Genomic DNA, 23581 nt, shown 5'->3' with positions numbered 1-23581 from the left:
CTCGCTAAAGAGTTAGGAGCCAAAAAGCTCAATATATTCAGTGATTCCTAACTCGTGGTCCAACATGTCAATGGCTGCTTTCAAACAAAGGAAAATCACCTCACTTCTTATCAACAATTGGCAGGGGCATTACTTCAACAATTTGACAAATTCAAGATCACCTAGATACTGAGACAACAAAACACTCGGGCAGACGCTCTTGATTGACTCTCCACAAGAGGAAACACGGTACATAGATTGTTCACTATAATCACCTTAATATGCATTTAGAAGTTTAACGTATATATCTATTTTCTTGCTTCCGGCCATGAAAGTAACATACTGATCAGTTTTTCTCATTTCAAGCAACACCTTCCATCGTCCAACTTTAACATAATTCTGAGGGGTAGCATTGTATGAGCATAAAAATCCGATTGAGATTCCAGTGGCGTTGCGGGTGGTGGTGGCAGTAGAAAGTGGAGACAGCCACACTTCGATTCACATGTTCGCAATTCATCGTAACAATGCAGCCCATTGTTATCTCAAATCATCCGTATCCGAAGTCCCAAACACCTGCGTTCGTCAAATTGAAGAGGGGTCGAAAGAGAGAGAAAATGATGGGAAGCATGTCCATTGTTATCTAAGAACTCAATGGTATATGTATCGATATGGCGATACTTGCAGAACTGGAATCTGATGGGAAGTGTGTCTTTCTCTAAAGACCCTCTGAGGCTGGCAATCTCCTTTTGCACCGCAGTGTGATAACAAGTGAAATACTCCATTTTGGATTTGCATCAAGGCTTCTCCTCCTTTCCCTCTTACTAACTCAGTAAGGAAAGTAGGATTTCGGAACGGTGTTTCCCCTTTTAATGGGCACTTTTATTACTAGTATTAATAAATAAAATTCCGGATTATTTGAGAAATTTTTAAAAAACTAACTTTTTATTCTTTTTTTATTTACTTGAAAACTTAGCAAAAGCTTTTATTTAGTTGCAAGGCGAGAGAGTTGCGAGGAGGGGTTTTTAGGTCCGTGTCTCCTTCAAATATTGCAGAATAGTGAGAATACAAAACCCGAAAAATCTCAGAGTAAAACCCTAAAAACCTCCCCGATGGTGGTGGCGCCGCCCAAGTACGTGAGCTCGGTCGGCGATCTGAAACGCCGCGAGCTGCAGAAGAAGAAAGCCAAGTCCGGAGGGTTCGAGTCTCTCAATCTGAGCCCCAATGTCTTCAAAGCAATCAAGCGCAAGGGCTACAAGGTCCCCACTCCCATCCAGCGCAAAACCATGCCCCTCATCCTCTCCGGAAACGACGTCGTCGCCATGGCCCGCACTGGTTCCGGCAAAACGGCAGCGTTTCTGCTCCCCATGCTCGAGCGTTTGAAGGAGCACGTCCCCCAGGGCGGTGTTAGGGCTCTGATTCTCTCTCCAACTCGAGACTTGGCGCTTCAGACCCTTAAGTTTACCAAAGAACTCGCACATTTCATGGGTATGGTTTGATTTCTAAACATTACTAATCACATTTTAGTTTCCGAAAAGTTTCGAGTGTTGATAAATTGTGATAATATTATTACTATTGTTTTCGCAGACGTTCGAATTAGTTTACTAGTTGGTGGTGATAGCATGGAGAATCAATTTGAGGAGTTGTCTCAAAATCCGGATATTATAATTGCAACTCCGGGTAGGCTGATTCACCATTTGACTGAGATTGAGGAGATGTCACTCCGCTCTGTGGAGTATGTTGTGTTTGATGAGGCGGATTGTCTCTTTGGCATGGGTTTCGCTGAGCAGTTGCATAAGATTCTTGCGCAGCTGAGTGAGAACCGGCAGACGCTGCTGTTTAGTGCAACGTTACCTAGTGCGCTTGCCGAGTTTGCTAAGGCTGGCCTGCAGGATCCTAGGCTTGTGCGGCTTGATTTGGATACTAAGATTAGCCCCGACTTGAAGCTTATGTTTTTCACCTTGCGACAGGAAGAGAAGCATGCGGCGATACTTTATTTGGTGAGGGAGCATATTCATTCTGATGAGCAGACGTTGATATTTGTATCCACTAAGCATCATGTGGAGTTCCTGAACATCTTGTTTAGAGAGGAGGGCATTGAGCCGTCGGTTTGTTATGGTGACATGGATCACGATGCTCGAAAAATTCATATATCAAAGTTTAGGCACAGAAAGACTATGTTGTTAATTGTCACTGATGTTGCAGCCAGGGGAATTGACATTCCATTGCTAGACAATGTTATCAATTGGGACTTTCCCCCAAAGCCTAAACTTTTTGTCCATAGAGTAGGTCGAGCAGCAAGGGCTGGTCGGACCGGTACTGCGTTCTCTCTTGTGACAACTGAAGACATACCTAACCTTTTAGATCTTCATCTGTTTCTTTCAAAACCTATTAGGCCGGCACCTACCGAGCAGGAGGTTTTACAGGATATGGATGGGGTAATGTCCAAGATTGATCAAGCAGTTGCAAATGGAGAAAGTATTTATGGGCGTTTCCCCCAAACAGCTATTGATCTTGTTTCAGACAGGGTTAGAGAGATTATTGAATCTTCTTCAGAACTAAGCCTTTTGCTGAAAACTTGCTCAAATGCATTCCGCTTGTATTCAAAGACAAAGCCCTCCCCTTCAAGGGAGTCTATTAAAAGAGCAAAAGATTTACCTCGGGAAGGGCTGCATCCAATATTTATAAACACACTAAAGGGTGGAGATTTGAAGGCATTGGCATTTTCTGAACGGTTGAAGACATTCAGGTTTGCACTACAAACGATGGACGATAATTTTTTTTGTATATTGTATAAATAACAGTTTTAGGTACTATTTGATATTGTTTCTTCGTATGAAGTTGCTAATAATTGTTCTATGAATGATTTGTGCTAGACCTGAGCAGACCATTCTAGAAGCTGAAGGGAAAGCTGCCAAATCAAAGAATGTGAAGGTAAATGTTCATTTTATGACTTCCGTAGCAGATTGCATTAGCAACTGTATTTTCTTGATTTACGCACTTAATATTTCATCTGACAATCAAAATTATGATGTATTTTATTTTACTAGAGTTATTTTCTCTTCTTTTGGATCAACAAACCCAAACCTAGTAAATAAATGATATATGCATAAAAAAGAAACATTTAATGCAAAATATGCACCATTCATAGTTAGATGGTTTGTTTTTCTAGACATTGATTTTTTTACTTTAAAAGGATGACATTGTGCTAAGCTTATTTTGTTAAAAGAAGTGAAGACCTTGAAGAGAGCAAGAGGATGCAAGACAAAGCCATGGGATTGTCAGTGAATATGGACGGCTTATAATGAAAGAAACAGAACATGTATAGGGAGCTTATAAGGTTTAGAGTAGTTGCAATCATAGGGAAAACAGAGATGTTTTTTTGGGGGGGGGGGGGGGGGGGGTGGTTTAAAGGAAAGATAACCTTATCTTTGGGATTGCTGTTGTCGGATCTGAACACTTGATCGCGTAGATGTTGAAAGCATCCTATTTTTAAGTAAATGAGTGTGTGCCCATGGCATTTTGTTTTAACTGTATTTGCTGTTTCAGTATTCCACATTCACAGTTGGAATCCCTTGTTTGTTCTTTTGTAGTTATATCTTACAATGTTGCATTACTAAATGGAAGTTAACTATAACTATTGTCTTTGATCTCCCCAAATTGTATCTGTGCACTCTTCCCGAAACCTTATTGAACTAACATACTCATGGCATTTCTTCTTTGACTAGGGCTGTGTTTTCTGTTTGCTTGAAATAACTTATCTTCTGTAGAAGATGATGTCAACTATTCTGTTACATGTTTCTTTTCATCTTCTCATTCAGATGTGCTCTCATATGGTTTATAATGATATAGGTTTTGGATTTTCGCAGGGTCCTGCTAGTCAGTGGGTCGATGTAATGAAGAGAAAAAGAGCTATCCATGAAGGGATAATCAATCTAGTGCATCAGCAAAATCAGGAACGTTCTAATAATCATGTTGAAGAGGTAAAATTTTCAGCGTAGGAATTTTTTTTGGATGGCTACTTTGACTACAGCTTTAATATTATCACCCCAACCATTTTGTTGCGAACAACTTTTTTGGATGCTATCATCTAATGTTTGTTGTGCATGCATAGAGGAGTTTCTCTTCTGCTTGGTTATTAAAATGGTGATGTTCTATTGCTTTTCATTCCTGCAACAGGTCTAATTAATGGGACTTTCTGTGGAAACCACATGCTGGTCTTCAGTTATTTTACAAACTAAGATGATATAGATAGGGAGTTTTACTACTGTGGATCTTCTCTCAAGTTAGGGTCAATTTTTTGAAAAAGACTAATTCTTCTGTATATTCTAGCGGGTTTTTTCTTCTGTTTAGTTGTATATGAGTTGGGGCTTGCTTTCAATAGATTGGCATCTTCCCATGATGATTTGTTATGGAGTGCGCTAAAATGAATTGTGTACTTGCAGGAAGATGGATCTGAGATTATTCCCCTACAGAAAAAGAGAAAGAAAGGTATTCCCTAGTCCGGTATTGTATTATTATTCTCTCTCTCTCTCTCTCTCTCTCTCTCTCTCTCTCTCTCTCTCCCTCATATACATATTACATGTGTTATGCTTGCTTCCTATCTAAGAAGTTTAAAACTAAGAAACATCAATTGTCCAGTTTTTTGAGTCCTTGAACAATTGTTCGAATTTTGTCATACTTATTGTCAGTTTAGTTTATTCTCATTGTAATAGAAGTTGCAAAACAATCTACTTTGATAAAATAATCTGCATTTTTTATCGCTCTGTGGTTTGTCTTCATTGTGCTACTTGATATATGTTTTTTCAATTGTTAATATTGAGCGGTACTGAGACCAGGAATTTTGTATGTACATCCAATTTGCAAAAGGTGGGCTCTATTGCTGTAGTGTACTTTTGCACTTTAGTCTGCTTCAATGTTTTCGTCTTTGTCAGTCTATATAGGCTATATGTCTGTGTTTTGACTTTTAAGAAAGTTAAAGGAAGATGGATCATTGGGAAAAGAAGAGAGATATCCATCTCAAGTAACAGATGATATAGGAAAGAAACCTTCTACCTTAGACAGAAAGGAAACACTCAATTTATTGTCTTTTACCGTCATTTGTTTATACTCGTTAGGGAGTGGGTTTACTATTCTACTTTTTTATCATCTGATTTATTTGCGTAGTTGTTTAGATGGTTAATTCTGTTGTTGTCTTCTCTTGGATGCTAGAATCTTCGGGTTCTAAAAGGAAAGCAACAAGCTTCAAGGATGAGGAGTACTTTATAAGTTCCATACCCACAAATCAAGTAGGTGATCTAACTTTTTGACACGTTAGTTATTCTGGTTTGCAATATTTCAATATGAAACTCAGCACCTGAATTTCATGGTGTCAATAATATGTTTTATCAAATAGTTGTGTGCTTAAAGTTTTGTGGTTTTCGGATCCCAAATATTGGAAACTGGCTGACCTTTTCGACTTATCCTGCTATTGTTGTTCAGCATACTGAAGCAGGACTCGCGGTCAGAGGGAATGAGAACTTTGAGTCTAATAGGTAATATTTGATTCAACTGTAATCTCTTCGAAATCAGTATAGTTCAACTCAAGTTTACAAGCTATGTGGTTCAGTAAGCTAATAGTTTTGTGACTTTTGTCAAGATAGATGATCCAATTGATTTGGCCCCCAGTTGACCTGGTTTCTCCTTGTAGGTTGGAAGCTGCTGTTCTAGATCTAGTTGCAGATGATAATGTGGGCATGAGGAAACAGAAGTCTGTATATCATTGGGATAAGGTAATTTGAATGCTGATTATTTTCTTATTGTTATGTTTTCTTAATCATATTTTAGTAACATTATTGAACTGGTGGATGGCAGAGCGGGAAAAAGTATATTAAGCTAAATCCTAACGACCGAGTGACTGCTAGTGGCAAGGTAATCTTTCTTTAGCGTATTTCGTAAATCAGAATCGATTAGATTTCTGTTTGTTTAGGATGTTGTCTATTTTTCATATTTTATTTCCATGGTGTGTTTTGAATACGGGACATGCTATTCTGAACAAGATGTATTTTGTGGTGGAATCTTTCGGTTAATGTTTATGTCATATATATTTCCTCTAACAAAAAAGACTTATATGAAAAAGGTTATCACTTTAGTTGGTTTTCTTTCAAGAGGAAGGAAAACATTAACGTTCCATTTATGAAAGATTCCTGGTAAATGCTCTAAGCTAATCAATATCACCATATAGATAGTTAATAAACTGATGGTAAAGAGCTTAGTTGTAATAATTTGAAATTGTGATGACTATTCCTCTAGTTGGGATGCCACATAGGGGTGACTGGTAGGTAAAATAATTAAAACCCTAATAATAGGCTAAACCACATACCCAAATGATATCGTACCTACTCAAATGCACCACGGATGGTAAAGAGCTTAGTAGGCATCAAGGATGAGGTTGGAGATTGAGGTACTTGAATGCTACGGCTAACTTTGAATACAAAGTTGAGTCCTTGTTGGAGTTTCTTCCATATTGATTGAGAAGGATTGAACACCGATGTTGAGCAGAGCATGAGTAATGACAAGAGGTTAGGGTAGGTTGACTATTTGTTCTGTCATTCAAGTTAAAAAAGTATTATGGATTCTAAACACATTTAACATCACATCATCATTGGTGGGTGTTTGTGTAATTTCAGGACATGCAATGTCTAAGTGACTTAAAATTATGCTAAATCTCAGGGATCTTTCATAATCAACTTGTTATTGTCTTGTTTCATTACTTGAGAACGCTGAATTATGCAACAAGTGTTGTGCTTTATGCGGTTATTCTGAGTGTTATGTGCTATATTTTCATGGTGGACAGGTAAAGACAGAGAGTGGTGCGAAAGTAAAACTTGAGAAAACCGGAATGTTCAATAAGTGGAAAGCACGTACACACAAGAACGTATCTTTCAACGGCACTGGCGAAGGGAATGATGAGGAAGCCACAGGTAATGTTCTCTATTAGCGCATGTTGTTTTGTATATTCATCATAAATTAATTTTTCTGGGTATAATGTTCTTTATCATCGGGTGGTGGCCAGATGCAAGGATTCAAACTGCTGAAAAGATTTGTTGGATTACCATATTCATTATTCTTGAATCTGTCTCAACTACCAAATTGTTTTGGGCTTAACCAATATAAAAGAACTCTCACTTACGAGTGTAGAGTAACATGTAGAGTAACATCCTCATACGAATTTGTATTTTAGTTTAGCCATTGGTTTGCCTATGATGGTGGTTTGTTTAGATGAATTTGTTATGTTTACTTGGCATTGTCTGTTGCAGGCAACCGGAGATGGCAGGGGAACAACAGGGGGAACCCTCGGGGAGGCAGGAAGAAACAGTCTGTTCCTAATGCTCATGTCCGTTCTGAAATCAAAGACTTGGATCAAGTTCGGAAAGAGAGGCAGAAAAAAGCAGATAGAACCTCTTATTTGAAGAGCAAATCTACAAAGGGGGGTAAAAAATTTGGTGGTAAAAATGGAAAAAGAGGAAAGGCAAAGAGGTAAAGATCGGTCTATTACAACTCTTGTAAAAACACCTTACCGAAATATCGCCAAAAAAGAGAAGGATAGGAGTGGCGTATTTGTTATTGTTATCAAATCAACTAATCAACCAATTTTGTAATTCTCAAAAGATGGATGCTGTAGTGAATTTTGTCAAGTGGTTTCTGTTATTTTCTTTTCAGTATTGTTGAATCAAATCTACTCTCAATTGTCACTGTACTGTGTCATTTTGGATAGTGACCGTGTGTTGTGTGGAAAGAATTGTGAAATTGACACCCTTACTTTTGAACAGCTTACAACTTCAAAGGTTTAACTTTTAAGTGGGGTGTTCTATATGGAGTATTGAAATTCCGGAGAAGTGCGCGATTCAATTAGTTCAGTATATGCGGCACAGAGCATGTATTGAACGATCTAGCTGCTCATATCTCCGGAGTTAACACTACTGCTAAGGACAACACACACCTCTTTATTTGTTAAAAATGTCTTGGACTCATATGGGGTTGTACTAATATTAACCCATGTTTGGTGTTGCATGGTATTAGAGTAGTTTGTTTGGTTTATAGTTTAGAATGATGGTGTTGTCTAAGAATGACTAATTTGAGTACTCACAATAACACCATCTAAGATGTTATGTAAGCTCATTTATTCTAGTACATAGTAACACCAAACATAATATTAACCAAACTTAGACTCCTTGTTTAGAACAGTCACCAGTTGGTCTCAACAAACAAACATGTATACTCGTGTAAGACTCGTGTAAGAAACGGACCTACAGTAGCAAAAGTAGCAGAGACCAGCTAAGAACCCGACCCATGTATTGTTTCAGAGACAGCTTTTGGAACCTTGAAAAGCAGATGAAGATATTAGAATAAGTAATGCCCCTATCATAAGCTCCACCATGGGGACAGTTAAAAAGAAACTGTTGCCTCCCGCGAAAAAGTGGTCTCAAAGCCTTTGTTTATTTCTGTGAGCAACTGGAAAGGCGAAGTCTTGATCACTCTGATCATCTCACTTCTCCTTACTTTTCCTTTCTTTCTTGCGCTTGTTCTCTCTTTTTGTGAAGCTTTTCACAATCTCAGCTCTGTGACTGTGAGAGTCTTGTTCTTAGGCTCAGGCAAGAATGGTCAAAGAAACTGAGTACTATGATGCACTCAATGTCAGTCCCTCGGCTTCGGAGGAGGAAATTCGCAAGGCTTATTATCTCAAGGTTCATTTTTATGATGCATTCCTTCACTTTTCTGAGTTTGATATGTTTAATGTGTTGTTTACTTGATACCAGTTTTGTGGTTGTCGTTTCGATTTCTCATGAATGTTAGTGATCTTTCTTTTCATCTGTTAATTTTGGTGCATTGATAGATTCGTATACAAGAATGAATAGATAAATGGATTGTGTTTCTTTTGTTATTTTGAAGCTTTTACACCAAGGATTGGTACTCACTTGGATGTGAATTTGATCCAGGATACTGAAAACTTAAGAATATTTACTTTTCAATTTAAGGGACCTCAATCATGCAAAACTATTGTAACTTTGTTATCTGAACTTTGTTCCTATATACCTTTCTATGTTAAATTGGTGCAGGCAAGGCAAGTACATCCGGATAAAAATCCAAACGATCCTCAAGCTGCTGAAAGATTTCAGGCAAGTCCATTGCTTGTAATTCTTAAATGTATAGATTCTTTGAAGGATTGAGCCTAATGTATTCGTTTCCACTTTCTTTTTCCTTCTCTTCCCCATTATATCCAAGCTTTTGCACTGAAGCATATACATATCTAAAGGGTACCATCTATTTTTTTCGCTTTAAGCAACAAATCAACACTAAATAGTAAATATAGCCTTGCTCAGTTAATCTGTATTACATTGAAAGTGGGATGCTACTTTTTAAGTTTTAAGTTTTTGACAAGACAAAGAACAACCAATATAGTATGATTTTCCTTTACCTATTGAAGCCCCGTTCGTGCACCTCACTGAGGTTTACTCACTCTCTTTCAGCAGATACCTTCTCGAAATGATGCTCATATAGCGTATCATTCATCTACCCCGTCCACATTACTTATATAGTTATATGCTTAGGACTATTCCCACACCTGGTTTCAGCCCATAACAGTGGAAGCATATTTGTATTACATTTTTATGGTTTTCCTGTTTCCTTATCATGATTGGTGGAAATCTTGATGTTACCAGGTACTTGGAGAAGCTTACCAAGTTTTGAGTGATCCAGTGCAAAGAGATGCATATGATCGAAATGGAAAACATTGCATACCTAGGTACAGTACATACATACATACTCTATTGCTGGTATACAGATATACTTACACATACACAATTTTCCAGCTGTGCTACTTGAACTTTCCATGAATCATGATGCAATTGTTCTAACTGGCTCCAATGCCTTTAGTCATCTTCTATATTCCTGACATAAATTTTGGATCCAGCATACCTTTTTTTGATATAAGCAGTCAAAAGATTGAGTCATCCATAGTTCTGAATGCACACAACCAGAACACTTGTCTCATGCTATTCAGTTTTGTGATATTTGCAAGACAAAGAAAATTGTTGTTGTATCGTTATGAGTTCTTATCTTTCTGTCCAGTAATTCTTTTACTTAAATGTCCATGTGATTTCCTGATATCCCAATAAGCCAAGTTTTCTCTCCAGGGAAACCATGCTTGACCCCACAGCTGTCTTTGCTTTTCTTTTCGGAAGTGAACTATTTGAGGATTACATAGGACATCTAGCTGTAGCATCAATGGCTTCTTCTCAATTAGCTGGTGAAGGTGACAACCCTGAGAAAGTACACGATAAATTGAAGGCAAGAAATTTCCAGTACTCATTCATTTCTACAGCAAGGCATGCTGTTTATTCATTTACTGAAGAAAGAAGCACGGTATTCATTGTGCTTATAACTGTCTGGCTACTTTAACAGTCATTTTTTTTTTGGTAATGACTTTAACTGTCATAGATGCACATATAAACTACTCAATTAAACATTTAGTATTATATGGGGAGGTATTGCAGAGAATATTATCCCAAAAGGATACTCCAGCTAATTCAAGTTCTTACTGGTACTTGTTTGTGAGTAGTAGCATCACATAATTCATGACCCAAAACCTGCTTCTTTTCAAAGTAACTATGATGGTTACTCTAGATCTAAATTAAACTTCACATTATATATTTCCACAAGTTTTCATCTGTTTATGCAAGTGTGTCAATACACTCTTAACCTCAACTAGATTGGGATCCTTGGCCAAAATCAGCTGTCTGACTATACCGCTATTAGTGCAGGCTGTCCAGAAAGAAAGAGAAGAAAAGCTAGCTAAAGCACTCAAAGATCTTCTTAATCAGTATGTAAGAGGTGATAAAGAGGGGTTCTTACATCATGCTGAATCTGAAGCTAGAAGACTTTCTGATGCAGGTATTGCATACTGCCTACTTATATAGTTATATATACTTTTCTGTTTTACTTCATTTATAATCATGTTTCACAAATCTTAAATTCCATTGTCTTGTTAGTTTTTTTTTTTTTTAGTTCTGCAAATGATTTTGAATTTTTGATACCACTTCAAATGCTGCATGTAGCCATTCTTTTATGTAGCTCATATCTCAAAAGCTTTGAGTTATAATTTCTTCCTATTTCATTCTTAGCCGTGATCAAGTTCACAGTAATTCATTTTTGGTTTTTGGTGCATTATTTCTTTAATTCTGTTTGAGTTGTAAAGGTATGATATGCTAGCATTTTACATTTCTTGAGTTCAAGGAGATTAATACGTAAAATCATATTCAGAGATGAGTTAAATCATATTACTGGGGCATTTTTTGGCTACTACACCTGTAGGTATTCGGATTATATTGACACTGAAAATTTTATCAATACAACCATGGATATATTGACTGACAGAACTTAAACTTTTCTACTTTGTTAAATGCAACAGCCTTTAGAGGGATACATTTTGTTTGTTTGATTTAATACCCCATCTTATTTTTGCCTTCTGATAATAATTACTACCGCATCGGCCTGGCTCTACTTGTGCACTCTACATTTGGTGTTTAAATTTTCAGCCTTTGGGGTTGATATGCTACACACTATTGGCTATGTATATTCAAGACAAGCAGCACAAGAGCTTGGAAAGAAAACCATATACCTAGGGGTACCATTTTTGGCTGAGTGGGTACGGAATAAGGGACATTTCTGGAAGTCACAGATGACTGCTGCTAAAGGTAAATCTCAACTTCTCTAATGGTTCAAATAGGAAATTTGGTTCCTTTTTTCTTTACCTAATTATTTGAAAAGAAAAAAAATGAATTCAGGTGCATTTCAGCTGATGCAACTTCAGGAAGAAATCCGCCGGCAGTTTAAAGTGGATGGTAGTGGCCCTGAACATGATGTTGAATCACATATAAGCTTGAACAAAGACACATTGTTGAATTCATTGTGGAAATTGAATGTGGTTGACATTGAAGTAACTCTCGTTCATGTTTGCCAAATGGTTAGTTGTTTCTTTCAATTAGCAAGAACTTTTTTCCTTTCATCAAGTAAAATATTTTCATGAAACAGATTGTGTACTTCTTTCTCATTGTCTTTGAGATTGAGTGCCTTATAATTGGTTCTAAAGATTTTTGCACAAATTGTTAACTGAGATTCTTCTCATAATTCAAAACATGATTTTAGGTGCTACGGGAAACTAATGTTCGAAAGGATGAACTTAGAGCTCGTGCTTTGGCACTAAAGCTGCTTGGAAAGATATTTCAGGTTTGCAATGTATTACAGTTCTGTTCATATCTTATATGCGGTTCTTTATACCTAAGGTAAACATGAACCAAAGCTCATGCATATGGCAAGTCTAAATAACCTTCTCAAGTTTCAGTAGTCAAATGATGTTGAAACTTTTTTTTGGTCTGAAAAAGATGTTGAAATACTAAATTATAGAAGGATGTTATTAAGTGTTCATGAAAATTTGATAACTGAAATTAGGTGTCTAAGTTGTAGAAATTAATGTTTTAATTAATCAGTGAGATGCTGATTGCTGACAATAGAACATTATATGGTATTAGGAGGAAAAGAATGGTGCAGCTTCAAAACAGAAAGGTGATGCTGACACAGACGATGATGATGGAAGTAGTTCTGATAGCAGTAGTGGAGAGGGTTCACCACGACGGCTGTCCTATAGAACTCCTTTTCTCACTCAGGCATGCTCTAAGATTCTATATAGTAAGACATACATGTATTTCATATCTCTACACACATGTAACCGATCTGTTTTTTCTTTTCTGTGCCTACAGGGCATTGGCAGGCTCTTCAGATGCCTCTGCAATCCAGCATTTGATGTTGATGATGAAGAGATTGTGTACAAAGGCAAATGATGTATGTGTCTTGTGTATAATACACATTTATAACAAACATTATATTGCACTTTTCTCTTTGGTTTTGCTGGTTACTAAGTGGGGGAATGTAAGAACTATAACTCGTATTCAACAAAAGAAGAAGAAGCTGTAATTTCACCGGCTGCTTCTTCAACATGTATACAACACAATATTACTGTTAGCTTGTTCAGTTCTCTTCCTAGAATTATGCCAACCTCGAAATTCCGCAAACGTGCAATACCTTATTGTAGAAACTGAATTTCATTGATATTCTCATTTACAACTATACAAGTTATATAGCATCACAATTGCTACAGTTACACATAGGGAATGAATTGTGATTGCAGCAAATCAGAAACTGATATGCAGCTAATGTGTATTTACAACAAACCTATAGCTAATCAAAACTGATGCTAAATATGCGGCTTGATTGCGTTCACTAACTCTTATAATATATTCCAAACTCACTATTTCGCTTCATTTCAGTGATACCAGGTGATTAAGTGACTTAAGGAACTGACTTATACGTTCCACTGATACTGTATCACATGTATTCAAGCTCATTGGAACAAGGCTAAACCGCTAAAGCATGCTTTTGATTTTTTTTTTTTATTACATATTATTAAGATAACAGAAATACATAGTATGGAGACATAACACTCATACTCCGTGAAACATTTATAGCATTACATTTATCCTCAAAAAAGACATCATGAATAATAACCGGACTCTCCTCTAACCAAAGAGCATAAAAACTAGCAAGCTTTTGACACCTATTCGTAGAGGCTACTTTTATGTGTTCCACGCCTCCAATGGATAGCAACACATGATTGTCAATATCAACTTCAGTGGCAAAAGAGAAGATGGTTGCCTGACTTGCCTCCACTCTGTTTAATATGCTCTTTTACTTGCGCGCGCACACACAAAAATTACGAAGTCAACTTTCATTTTCGTTATGATTAGTATGGATTCTCTCTTTTGTTGGAACTGATTAGTATGGACTTACAGATTGAAACCATTATTTAAGATGAATACACAAGCCAATGCCAATTACCATAGTCCAGAGACCTTTATACTGGAAGGAAAGAGTATCATTCTGGGAAGATCCTGCCTTGGAGTTTAGAAGATGCACCCTGCCTTTACAAAGCACCACTTCTTGCGTCTCCATTCTCCAAGTACAATGTCATATAATTCAATTTAATTATACATCTGCCGGTTTTAGGTTCCAACTTCCAAGTTTCAAACCTCTCATAAATCCTTAGTCCTTGACCAAACAAAACGAGTCCCCGAACCCTGGATGGTCACTTCTGAGTTCAATATCAAATTTCAGATGATTCCAACTTTCCAGCTTTGCGTCATTAGTTGCATTCAACTGTTCGTCTATTAGAGAAGGAAGTTGAAGTATAGGACTATAGGGAAATCTAACTACAGATGAATGGATATATGGTGGGAGGGACTAGAAGAGGGCTGAGCATGTTCTCAGATTTTCAATGGCTTTTTTCATTCGGACACTGGCAACGAAGTTGGAAACTGACCGGCCCTAACTACATTTTCCCTATAGGACTATAGGGAAATCTAACTACAGATGAATGGATATATGGTGGGAGGGACTAGAAGAGGGCTGAGCATGTTCTCAGATTTTCAATGGCTTTTTTCATTCGGACACTGGCAACGAAGTTGGAAACTGACCGGCACTGACCTGCCAAAGAGAGCATGAGAAAGACCAAAGACCAAGACAAATGTTGAAACCAAATTTTGTCTTTTCAATGGCACGCTGCATTATTCATAATTAAAAGCTGGTGGAACAAGTTTAAGGCAATTCTGAAAGTCCGTTGCTTTAAACAAATGGCTGCTGCCCATTTGCAGCCAATCTTTTTACATCTCAACATAAACAACATATGTACTGAGCTCAGTGTTTCAGCCTCTCAAGCTCACTGAAAGTCCTCAGTCCCCAACTCAATGAGCTGAGTGAGGGTAGGCAGCAGCAGCGCGGTGCGCCTGGACAGCACATGCACAATGCACAGATGTCAAGTTCAAACAGCCACTCATGATGAGAGAGTGCCTTCCAGAGCAGGTATGAAGTGATGGAAAGGAGTCGCACACTGCCTGAACAGCATCAGGGGTGAGGGCTGTGCACTGGCTGATATTGAGAGTCTTGAGCCCTTCCTCATCGTTCTTGCTTTTCCTGGTTTCCCACATTGCGGCAAGACTCTGGGCCAAAGAGTACATTGCCTTGTCTGTAATGTTTTGACAATAGTAAAGGCCGAGGGATCTCAGATGAGGGCATTTGTTTGCCAAAGCAACCACACTGTCATCTGCAATAAAAGAATAAGGCCTGAGAAATTTCCACTCCCAAAATACACCACAGTTTAATTGGGAACGTGTTTGATCATCTCAGCATATGAATCATACAATCATGCTGTTTACATCTCTACATGATAGCAACTAAGAAGACACAAAAAAAAAAAAAATGGAAATCATCAAAGTAGATTCAAGTGGAGGAAGTTCTACACCATACCACTTTGAATATCTCCGACTGTTCATAACTCTACATTGACAGCTATTACTAGAGAATAGTGCAGGCACATTTAAATCAGAAATACACATGAATATCTTTACAGAAATTATCCTACACCAGTGACCTTTTGTTCTTTATTCTGAAGAAAATAAACTCCAACATGAGAACATGAAAGGTCACCCTGAGTGATATGCTAAAGTCATGATCAAGGCATAAGACATTCATGCATAGATTGATCAACAATGGGTAGTCTCATACTGATAGATGACTCAGAAACAGAATGGCGGAGACTTAACACTAAACTACTTGTCACGATATCAGCATCTATTTTTCAGAATGGCAGAGACTTAACACTAAACTACTTGTCACGACATCAGCATCTATTCTTTTGCAAATGATAGATTGATGTGTATGTGTGCGACTTAAAATTGGCAAAATATGAGTATAACAACCAACTAAAAGAAGAGCAAGAGTTCTTATCAATACTGTCTGAAAAATACCTGTTATTTGGACACAGCCGCACAAGTCGACAGTTCTTAGGTCAGGGCATCCATATGCCAAACTCATAACTCCGACATCACCGACTTCCTCACACCAACCAAGATTCAGACACTGCAACTCACTGCAGTAACGCCCAATAGCCTGCAAATAAATTTATAAATTTTGATAGAACCGTCTTTCTCAGATACAAGTAAAACAACAAAACATTTGTATATACCTGCAATGCCCTATCTGATGCAGCCCTGGAACATCCACACAGATTTAATACTTTCATTTTTGGGCAAAAGCCAGCCAGATATTCAAGAGCAATGTCACTGAATGCAGAACAACCGCTGATGTTGAGTCTCATAAGATTAGGACACCCATGAGCTAAGGCATACAGGGAGCGATCAGTGAGCTTGAAGCTTTTGCTAAGGTCCAGGACCTGCAGATCATGACAGAAGTTTGCAATGCTTTCAACAGCATTGTCTTCAAGTTGGGGTTTATCCTGACGTAGTATTAGAGTTTGCAACCTTGTAAACTTAGGAGCAAGAGATAGGACCAAGTTGTTCATGTTCTTGTTACACCTGCCAAAAAAAAAAAGTTGAAAAGAATTAGTTACAATTAGCTTCGCATCATGACTTTATTTACAAGCAATGCACAAAGCTTCTATAGATTCATAAGAGATCTCTACATGAACATGATTCATTTCCAATCTTGAAACAGAGTTGCAGGATTAGCATCTAGGGAAGTTAAGCCCCCAGCTACCTGTCCTCTAGCATATTTTTATGACTTCCATAACGTATTATTAAATTTCTCTCTGAACCTTTTTGACTCGGATATCTTTCCTTCACTTCCTGCCATTGCCTTCGCGAAAACTCTCTCAGTTACCATCATCAGTGTACTTACAGTTAACTATCATCAGTTTACTTTACATATCTTTCCTTTTTCCTGTTTGATTGTTAAGGGAAAACGATACTTCGAAAATTAGACCCAAATAATCTTATGTAACAACCAATCACACACTGTCCAACACCTTCTACCTCAAAGTCCCTTTTGAATACACACAGTGATTACATGTCCAATACTAACTAGACCCAGCCTGAAGCTAAATTGGTGCTTTATGGAAAAAGAAAATCAAGAAATACTTACAAGCATCCTATTCTTCCAAACATATCATACACTGATATCAAGAAATACTTACAAGCATCCTATCTTTCCTTTATGGAAAAAGAAAATCAAGAAATACTTACAAGCATCCTATTCTTCCAAACATATCATACACTGATATCAAGGGTTTAACAAACCAATTCTCTGATGCAAACTCTGATTTCAAGGCGGGCAAGAAACAAAGAGAGAACACTGACTACAAACATTAAAGCATACAAAGATAACCCCAACGTCATCTAGGAGGCAAACTTAAAGATCAAAATATGATTGTGTTTTGGGAAAGAATGAACCCCAAGTAACACTTCAATAAGCTAGATGGCATAATAAACACATCAGGCAGGGAATCTAAAAGCAGTGTACCAACTCCAAGAAATGGAACAAGCCTTAATGTTACAACTAACAGCACAGTCAAGAAACAAAATCAGTCTCATGTTCCGCATCTAAGCGATTCACTTTAGCTTAACCCTCTACACTCTTGCAAATTGATATCGCTAGTTACAAAACTGAATAAAAACACTCATTCAGATCTAGTTTAATTGGTAAAACCCAATGAATGCATCCACATTGTGTTACAAAGAACAAAACAGTCAAAGGGATTACACAACAATAGAGATTCCTTCATAACAAAAAAGTATTAAAGAAAATACAGGACAGGGCAGGGCTAAACTCATACATACCCATTGAAGGAATCCATGCTGGGTTCCCAACAGTAACAAAACTGTCAAAAACGATTACACAACAATAGAGAATGATCATAAATAAGAAAATGATTGACAATGGAAGTTGCACAGAGCAAGATAAATATAAATTCTGCAAACCTGAAGTCCATCTCTCCAAAAGAAACTGTGGCACTTCATACCAACAGAACAGGCAATGAAAAAAACAGAAAGTATATTTCACCCGGTGATCCAAATAAAGTGTAGTCTTTATTTGGATCATCATACACATTTTTTACAGATATTGATATGAATTCAAGCTTTTCTCTTGCTGTATAGGAAATATACCAGCAAACACAAGTAGCAAACAAGAATGGCAAATAATCTAAAAGGACAAGGTTCATAACAAAAATCAAAAGCATAAAAAACAGAGAGAAATGACTAGAAGGCTAAACACTTACCATGAGAGGGAGAGCCGAGTGAGGCCCAAGCAAATAGCATCTCTCCAACCACGACAGACTCCAGAAGCTGTGATCACCGTCCGATCATCCACAAGTGTCAGAATCTGCAGCAAAAGCTCCATCGGAATATCCTTCCAATCAGTAATAACCCTCCCTTCCATTTTCACTTGGCCACCACCAATCATCATCAGCTTCTCAAACAACAGGTTCAAGTCTTCAGTCTTGAGGTTTTCTTTCCCAACCATTTCAAAGACACACACCCCTCAACCCACCGCCTTCACAAACCAACAGAGAAGCCCTTGGTTCTGCCACCAAAAGTAAAGAGAGACAAACAATGGATAAGCTTGTTACGAATTCCAATACAACTTTATAATCAAAGCCAGAGGTGTCAAAAACGACAAGAAACTTGGAATTCTAACACATTAAACATGTGTCAACACCTCAGAAAACTTGCAGAGATGCATCAGAACTAGCATAGTGAATCACAATCAAAACCCATCATTACTTTATAGTTAATCACCTCAGAAACAAACAAACAAAACTTATTTATTTGTTATCAAGAGAAATAATCATATTTCACATATCTCATCATATAGCAGAAAGATGAAAACTTTTAACAATGAAAAGAGATCCTTTGAAAGATGGCGCATGTTTCAGCTCAAACAAGCTCAAATTCAAGCTAGAATACAAAAAACATATGATCTTCAACTCCAGAGAACTAACCTCAGAACAAAAAGGTAGAAACTTTGAATTCAGAACTATGAAAGGTGCAAACTTTGATAGGAAAACAGAAAGAACAGCTCTCAAAATTGACACCAAAATCTCAAATGATCAGAAACAAATTTCTAAAACAACAAAGCCAGCACAGTAAAATCAATGGTTTGACCATTACCAGGGAATCAGTGTTTTTGATCAAAGTAAACAGCTACTGGGTTGTTTCCTCTGGTGGCTTTGATTTGGTCTCTGACTCTGTAACGTTTATGTTTCGTGAAAGCAGAGAAGACTAGAAACGGAAGGAGGAAGAAATAAGTAAAGAGGGGGCCTTTTTAACAATTCAGAAATATTTGGTTTTCTTTTCTAAGACAAAGACAGAGACAGAGTGATCAGAGAGACGGGCAACAGAATTAGCGACGCGTATGACGCCACGTGGAAGAATCACATGGCTGCAGATTTGATATGGTGGTGGGGGCCCGAGGTAGGACCAAGGATTCAGTGGCTGTGATTTGTTTCAAGGGCTTCCTTTCCTAAAGAAGAAGACGACAATTTGAAAGGGAAAGAGACTTTGAACTGGGAAATTTGGTGATTATCCTTTGGGGGATTTAGAGAGGAAAGAGATACATAGGTGACGAAAAAGAAAAGAAAGGAAGAGAGAATATCTGAGGAAGAAGAAGACAGGAATGGAGAATTCCAGAAAGACTAGAGATAAGTGTATAGAAGTGGAGAAGTAGCAGGTTCGGTGTGTTTAGAACCGAAGCCGCTTCCAAAAGCTATATCCCACACGCGTGGCAATTAGACTTTTACTTTAGACATATGGTGTGATGGTAAACCTTCTTTTTACAACGCAAGTGTCATTTGCTACTTTATCCCTTTTTATTTTTACTATTGTGTTGTTCTTTGTCTGAATGACCCATTACTCCATTTTAATCACCCTTTTGATAAAGGATGTGAAATCTACATGTTCCAAATTAAAATTCACACATTATTTTTTTTTGGTTAACACATTCATAAAAGAGAAATTTTATTTACATATTCCAATTTGTTTAATACACATTCCATATTTTTATAAAATTTTAAATTCACCTTTTCTTCTTCCAAACGAACAATGAAACATAAACGAAAGCTTTCTCCTTCCTCTTCAGCCACAAACTCCAGCAAATTGACTCATCAAAATCTCATCTCAGTTGCTCTTATCCATATATCACTACCAGAAGAAAGACTTTAGCCGACGAAAAAAAAAAAACAGGCCGACGAAACAATTTTTTCGTCGGCTAAAGTACACTTTAGCCGACGAAATTTTCCTTTGTCGGCTAAATTATATTTTCGTCGGCTAAAGTTGACTATAGCCGAAGTATAGTTCGTAGGCTAAGTCTTANAATTCNAGAAATAACGGTGAACAAAACGAGAAAAAGTTCGGTCTAGTTCAAGTCAAAGAACCGGATAATAAAACGGAAGAAATTGGAGTACTTGAAACTAGTGACCATTAGGTANAAGGNTGANACTGACCTAAGGACACACTAAGGGGGGTACAAGGGTTNAGTAAGTAGTACGTCGTTTAGGTAAGGTAGTAACGTACGGGTTTACGTACGGTAAACGTACGTTTACGGGTAAAAGTTTACGTACGGGTACGTAACGGGTTTACGTAAACGTACGTACGTTTTACGTAACGTAGTTTTTAGTAAACGTACGTAGTACGTAGTAGTAGTACGTACGTTAGTTACGTTAGTTACGTAACGTTAACGTAACGTAACGTAACGTAACGTAACGTAACGGTAAGTAACGTTAACGTAACGGTTTAACGGTAACGTTTAACGTAACGTTAAGTAGTAAGGTACGTAGTTACGTAGGTAAGTAGTTAAGTATAGTANAGTANAGTANAGAGTAGANAGAGAGAGAGAGAGAGATTAAAGGTTGATGAGGAACCTGCTACAAAGATTAGAACTAAAGCTAGATAAGGGCAGAAAAGGAAAAATAGGGGGGAAATGGACAAAAAAAAAATTAGGGGGTGTGTATGTAATTCTCCTTCATAAAAAAACAATAAATTTGGGCAAATGAATAGGGTAAATTTTGGCAATTGGCAATCTAAAAGTTAGACTTTTCAACAATTTTTTTTCCCCACTTTTTAACGGCTATCTAAAAGGTCTTAGATAAGTATCGCACCATGAGTTTATTGATTTTGACTATAAGTGACATAAGCAACTATTTGTTCAGAGTACCAAATGTCACCAAAAGCGATATACTCTAATAGGAGATTAAAATATGCACTCTTAGTTTTATAATTCTACACTCTTTAGAGATCTCTTTTCTTTTAGAGAAATTTTATTCACACATTGCTACTACTGGATACACATCCTCTAATCAATACACCACCCAATAACTTTTTTACTTTAACATTTTACCATATACACACCCTTAAACTTCCTGAACTACCCTAATTCACAAAATACCATACTTATTCATTAATACACATCCTAATTTCATATAGCTTCTACAGATGGAGAAATAGGGCTAATGTTCATGTGGTACTTCCCATGCTTTCCGTTGGGCAAAAACCCAACCACACATCTCTATAGTTATTCACTGCTTGTATTTGGAGGTAAGAAGAACCTGTTGTTATGGAGGTGTTATATATGTTTCTATATCTTCCATATATGGTATATGGCTGTAATAAAAGAAGATTAATTGGCTTCGACGGCGAATCCTTCTCAAGATGACGCCCATATTAATACTCAATTGAAGGGGGTTTTTTTTTTTAGAAAGATACTCAATTGAAGGGGAAGCACATCACCTGTACCCATTTTTCATGTGCCAATTAACCCTGTACCGCGAATGAAAATTTGACACGTAATTAGTAACTTAACACCCTACTAACTCTGTTAACCATTACAAAGTAATAAAATCTTCTTTTTTTTATATTAATTTTCCTTTCCAATTGATTCAGCCCAGAAGAGTTCCAGAAGAAACTACATCTTCTTCTTCGTGGTCATCTCCCCATCAAATCCCCTGGTTTTCTTCTTAAATCTTCTTCTTCTTCTTTCATCTTAAATCTTCTTCTTCTTCTTCTTAATTTCTTCTTAGATCTTCTTCTTCATCAAATTCGATGATCTTCTTCTTCTTCTCTCATCTTAAACCTTAAAAAGTCCCCAATTTCAAATCCAGTATCATCTTCCCAATATGTTCGTCCATCAATCACATCACAATCCCAAGTCTAAAATCAGACATAAATATCACAATTTCTTATCAAAATGTTGATGGAGACTGGCCTTGAAGGTTAGGACGTGGCCGAATTGAAGCAGGGTTGGACGACCCATACCTTGTATAGTAGAAATTTGGGAGCTCAACGAACTTGAGAATGGGCATGAATTTGCTTCCTTTTCGCAGTTAGAAAGTGTTTTTTTTTGGAGATCTACTGGTGGGTTGGGACTTCTCCGGCAGCGACTGAACGACACGACGACGAATATTTGGCTAAGATCGGGTTCTGGTATAGGGAAGCTTAATATTTATTAAAAGTAAAATAAGAAAATAAAATTGATATGATTAACTTAACAACGTTAATTCCTGCTAATTCAATGGACACGTGTCAAATTTTCACTCGCGGCACAGGGTTGGCACATGAAAAATGGGTACAGGTGATGTGCTTCCAATTGAAGGTTAAGAAACACTAATATAGGAAATCATCATGTTATTGCTGATTTTGTTTTGAACAATGAATGTTCATTGACAAACATTCAATTAACATTCAATTAGAGAGGAGAAGAAAATATCAAAAAGTGAGAAATGTCTCTTTTGGTAATTTAATATACTCAAAAATTATATTGTTGAATGTATAAAAAATGGGATGTGTATCTAGTATTTTAGGGTGTGTGAATAAAATTTCTCTTTCTTTTATTAGAAAAAAAATCTTAGAAAAAGACAAAATACTTGTTAGTAAACACAATATTAAAGTTACTAAGAAAGAAAAAAAAAAAAGGAGGATTGGTGATGGACCTCAATGTTAACCAACAACAATGAAGATTGTTATAGTTTGCGAGGCAGAGAATTGTTGAGAGTATATGGCGGCTTTTAAGATCATTTCGGTGAAGCAAATGGTGTAGTGCGTCGCTTAGCTCATCTTGCTAGTTATCCTATGTTGATGGTATTTGGATTGAAGAGACTCCTTGTAATATTGATGATGTTCTTTTCAAGGACTTATTTAATTCAAAATGGTTGAGGCAATGATATATCTATGTACCCCTCATACCAACTTTAGCAGATTCTTTATTTTAGCTTTTAGTTATTTTAGAAAGCGTGTTTAGTTTTTTTTTAATATTTTCGGAGCTCCAGCAGAGTAGCCAAAGTTGAACTATTATTACTTTTAGTTATCTCGCTAGCTAAATATAGAGAGCGAGATAATTCAGATGAGGCTAGGTATAGTTTAATATATTTCTTGTAAGATATTTTACCTGATATATAAATATATTTAAACTATTTAATATTTATTTAAAGAATAATATTGATGTAATGCTAGCTAAAATAGAAAACATTGATGGAGATGATTGATCACATGATTGTTTTTATTAGTCACTACCTCTTAAAATTTAGACAAGGACAATTAATAGCGAGTATTTCATTATTAGTCACTAATCACACATTCGATCACATCTATTGCCACCAAATTCAAATTGCATCCTCATTGAGAGAGAGAGAGAGAGAGAGAGAGAGAGAGAGAGAGAGAGAGAGAGAGAG

At 37.0% G+C, this 23581-nt stretch overlaps 3 protein-coding genes across 3 annotated transcripts; 2 read left to right on the top strand and 1 right to left on the bottom strand.

Annotated features, from left to right (window-relative positions):
• Positions 1-995: 995 nt before the first annotated feature.
• Positions 996-7785, top strand: LOC101312216 (putative DEAD-box ATP-dependent RNA helicase 29-like). The gene is made up of 11 exons (XM_004290523.1): positions 996-1464; positions 1564-2725; positions 2853-2910; positions 3846-3959; positions 4422-4467; positions 5188-5264; positions 5458-5510; positions 5666-5747; positions 5830-5886; positions 6812-6938; positions 7275-7785. The coding sequence occupies exons 1-11, from the start codon at positions 1089-1091 to the stop codon at positions 7496-7498; spliced, it is 2376 nt and encodes a 791-aa protein (XP_004290571.1). The 5' UTR covers positions 996-1088; the 3' UTR covers positions 7499-7785.
• Positions 7786-8384: 599 nt separating this feature from the next.
• Positions 8385-12854, top strand: LOC101311929 (chaperone protein dnaJ 10-like). Its single transcript, XM_004290522.1, has 10 exons — positions 8385-8702; positions 9075-9134; positions 9678-9760; positions 10152-10305; positions 10779-10908; positions 11553-11711; positions 11802-11980; positions 12163-12252; positions 12546-12680; positions 12774-12854. Exons 1-10 carry the CDS (start codon positions 8616-8618, stop codon positions 12852-12854), a joined length of 1158 nt encoding a protein of 385 aa, XP_004290570.1. The 5' UTR covers positions 8385-8615.
• A 1714-nt stretch (positions 12855-14568) lies between these two features.
• Positions 14569-19158, bottom strand: LOC101311638 (F-box protein SKP2A-like). Its single transcript, XM_004290521.1, has 5 exons — positions 19032-19158; positions 18140-18444; positions 16091-16439; positions 15873-16014; positions 14569-15169 (listed from the first exon to the last, which is right to left on the bottom strand). Exons 2-5 carry the CDS (start codon positions 18382-18384, stop codon positions 14811-14813), a joined length of 1095 nt encoding a protein of 364 aa, XP_004290569.1. The 5' UTR covers positions 18385-18444; positions 19032-19158; the 3' UTR covers positions 14569-14810.
• Between the last annotated feature and the right edge of the window lie 4423 nt (positions 19159-23581).

The sequence above is a fragment of the Fragaria vesca genome, linkage group LG2 (assembly GCF_000184155.1).
Source record: "Fragaria vesca subsp. vesca linkage group LG2, FraVesHawaii_1.0, whole genome shotgun sequence".
In the NCBI taxonomy this organism is placed as follows: Eukaryota; Viridiplantae; Streptophyta; class Magnoliopsida; order Rosales; family Rosaceae; genus Fragaria; species Fragaria vesca.
This window is presented reverse-complemented; position numbering and strand designations above follow the sequence as displayed.